At 70.7% G+C, this 2,831-nt stretch overlaps 2 protein-coding genes across 2 annotated transcripts in view; both read left to right on the forward strand.

The window, feature by feature from the left end:
* Positions 1–1,387, forward strand: part of CTDNEP1 (CTD nuclear envelope phosphatase 1) — a gene marked incomplete at its 5' end in the record, with an annotated part of 2,954 nt that extends 1,567 nt beyond the window's left edge. The window contains 3 exon segments of the mRNA XM_085322535.1: positions 192–434; positions 887–971; positions 1,051–1,387. Of these exon segments, the coding sequence (XP_085178661.1) occupies positions 192–434; positions 887–971; positions 1,051–1,111 (389 nt within the window).
* A 1,209-nt stretch (positions 1,388–2,596) lies between these two features.
* PHF23 (PHD finger protein 23) overlaps positions 2,597–2,831 on the forward strand; it is a 3,905-nt gene continuing 3,670 nt past the window's right edge. Inside the window, exons 1-2 of the mRNA XM_085322532.1 lie at positions 2,597–2,686; positions 2,766–2,825. Of these exons, the coding sequence (XP_085178658.1) occupies positions 2,597–2,686; positions 2,766–2,825 (150 nt within the window). The remainder of the gene's footprint in view (positions 2,687–2,765; positions 2,826–2,831) is intronic.

Here is a 2,831-nt window from a genome sequence, read left to right on the forward strand (position 1 = left end):
GGGGGCCGGTGTGGGGGCAGGGCTTTCCTGCAGGCCTGGATCTGTGCTGGGAGGGCGAGTGGGGCTGGGACAGAGGCAGATGGGGCCTGGGGGTGGGGCCAAGATGGGTGAGGCCAGAGGGGGTGGGGCTAATGGGCAGGGCAGGGGGGCACTGCCCTGCAGGCCTGGGCTTGTGCTGTGGGGGACAGGATATGGGCTGGGGGAATGGTGGCAGTTCAGGCCTTGGTGTGCGAGGTCAGAGGGAGATGGGGCAAATCAGGGGCAAGGCTGGAGCGGGACCAGCCCCATGGGTGGGGTCTGAGCCCCGCACCCCTGGTGGCAGCATTGCACCCTGGAGCTGGGCAGCTACATCAAGGACCTGTCGGTGGTACACAGCGACCTCTCCAGCATCGTCATCCTTGACAACTCCCCAGGGGCTTACAGGAGCCACCCAGGTAGGGCCCAGGCGTTCGGGGGTGGGTCGGGCTCCCCGCCCCATCCAGTGCTGCCAGGTAGGGCCCAGATGTTTGGGTTGGCCCCTGCCCCAGCCAGGTAGGGCCCAGGCGTCCAGGTTAGGCCCCCCTCACTGACACCAGTTAGGCCCTAGGTGTCTGGGTTTGGCTCCCCACAACCCGGTAGGGCCCCCTGCCCCTCCAACAACATAGGGCCCAGGTTTCTGGGTCAGGCTCCCCCCCTCCCCCACCTACCAAGTAGGGCCCAGGTGTCTGGGTCAGCCCCCCGCTGCTGCCATGTAGAGTCCAGGGATCCAAGTCAGGCCTCTAGCATCTGGTTTGGGCCCTCCCCCGTCAGGTGTCTGGGTCGGGGTCCAGGCATCTGGGTCTGGCCCCGCCCCTGCCAGGTAGGTCCCAGGTGTCCAGCCTGGCCGCCCCTCACTGCTGTGCTTCAGATAACGCCATCCCCATCAAGTCGTGGTTCAGCGACCCTAGCGACACGGCGCTGCTCAACCTGCTGCCCATGCTGGATGCCTTGAGGTGAGGGGCTGCAGCTGTGGGGCGGCTGTGGGGCAGCCAGATGCCTGGGCCCTGCTCTGACGGCCCCTGCGTCCTGCAGGTTCACCGCCGATGTCCGCTCAGTCCTGAGCCGCAACCTGCACCAGCACCGGCTGTGGTGACGGCAGCCCCTGCCACCCCGCCATGCGGGGGCCTGGCCCGGCCMCCCCAACGCCGGCCCCGTGTAGGGGCGGAGCCTGCAGGAGGGGGTGGAGCTTCCCCTACAGGGAGGAGCGTGAAAACCGCCTGCCCTGGATCGTGGAGCCCGCTGGGCACGGACGAAGTGGGGGCTAATGACAGTGCTGGCTGCGCAACCCCCTCCCAGCTGGATGCACGGACATGGACGCACGGGCAGTGCTGGCCCCAGCCTCTTATTTTTAAAAGACCTTGGTCCCACATGCAGCGTCTTCGTCCCTTTCTGTTGCTGGGGGGGGGACTTTGTCTTCCCTCCCCGCCACTGCCTGGAGGCTCCTGGCAGCTCCCGTGCGGTGACTCCCTTCTCCGATGGCCGCGGCTGGAGCCACTGGAGCCTTTCTGCCTGGATGCCCGCGGCCTGCTGTGAGGCAGGAGGGCTGCGGGGGGGCAGGATCAGCCCCTTCAGCCAAGGGGCTGCTCTCCCCACCCGCCCCAGCTGAGTGCAGGTGTGCTTCCTTCCATCCTTCCGCTTCCCCCTGTCTAGCCGTGCTTCTGTCCTCTTCCCCCTCTCCCCAGTTCGGCTGTACTTCTATTTCCCTCCCCCCGGTTCGGCCATGGCTTCGTCCTTCTCCCCCTTCCCGGTTCGGCTGTGGTTCTGTCCCTTCCCCCCTCCCGCTCCGCCCCTTGCCTCCCATTGGCTCCAGCGGTCACGCGGCGCCAGTGTTTAGGTCGCGGCCCGCCCGCCCCGCTTGATCCCCGGCACGTGACCCCCGGGGGATGACGTCAATCACATGACAGCCGCGTTACGCAGCGGCCGCGACGGATTCCTCCGCGCGGCACTCCCCAGCCCCTCGCGGCTCCGCCGCCGGGGCAGCCCCGCCCCCTCCGCGGCCGGGCCCGGCTCCGCCCCCTCCGCCCCGCCCCGGCCGCGCTACTTTGTTTTGGTGCTGGCCTGCCACGCACCGGGCGCGGCTTGCGCCACCGCGGGCGCGTCGTGACTCCGGGCGGGCGGCGCGGGGGGCTCCCGGGACCGGCAGCCGCCGCGGCGGGGCCTCGCGCGGGGGCGCGAAGCGCCGCGGGCCGCAGCGTTACGCCAAGTGCGTAACGGCCACGGTGTTCCGCCAGTGTACGCAGGCTGCGTAGGCGCCACCTGCGCGCTTACGCCGTTGCCGTAGCGACGTGCTGCGGGAGCGGGGCTGGGGCGGAAGAGGCGCTTACGCAGGCAGCGCAGGGCGCGGAGCGGCGCGGGCGAGCGTTGCGCTGAGTGCGGAGCGGCCCAGCGCGGCGGGCGGCGCTACGCGGGTTGCGCAGGCGCTGCGCTAGTGGCGTGGCGGCGGCGGGGGCGGGGCGGCGGATCGGGAAGGGGCCGCGGCGGCGGGGGGAGGGGCGGGGCCGTATCCGTGCGCCGCGCACGCACCGTCCCGGTCCCGGTCCCGGTCCCGGTCCCGGTCGCGGCCCGGCCCGGCGCCGCCATGAAGTTCCTGTACAAGGAGGAGCACCCCTTCGAGAAGCGCCGCTGCGAGGGCGAGAAGATCCGCAAGAAATACCCGGACCGTGTCCCGGTAAGCGCCGCCCCCGTCCCCCTACCGTGTCCCCCCACACCCCCGCGGGGCGGCGGGTGACGCTGCTGCCCTCCCCCAGGTCATCGTGGAAAAGGCCCCCAAGGCGCGGATAGGGGACCTGGACAAGAAGAAATACCTGGTGCCC

This window comes from Rhea americana, unplaced genomic scaffold (genome assembly GCF_003343005.1).
Source record: "Rhea americana isolate MKP2758 unplaced genomic scaffold, rheAme1 scaffold_785, whole genome shotgun sequence".
In the NCBI taxonomy this organism is placed as follows: domain Eukaryota; kingdom Metazoa; phylum Chordata; class Aves; order Rheiformes; family Rheidae; genus Rhea; species Rhea americana.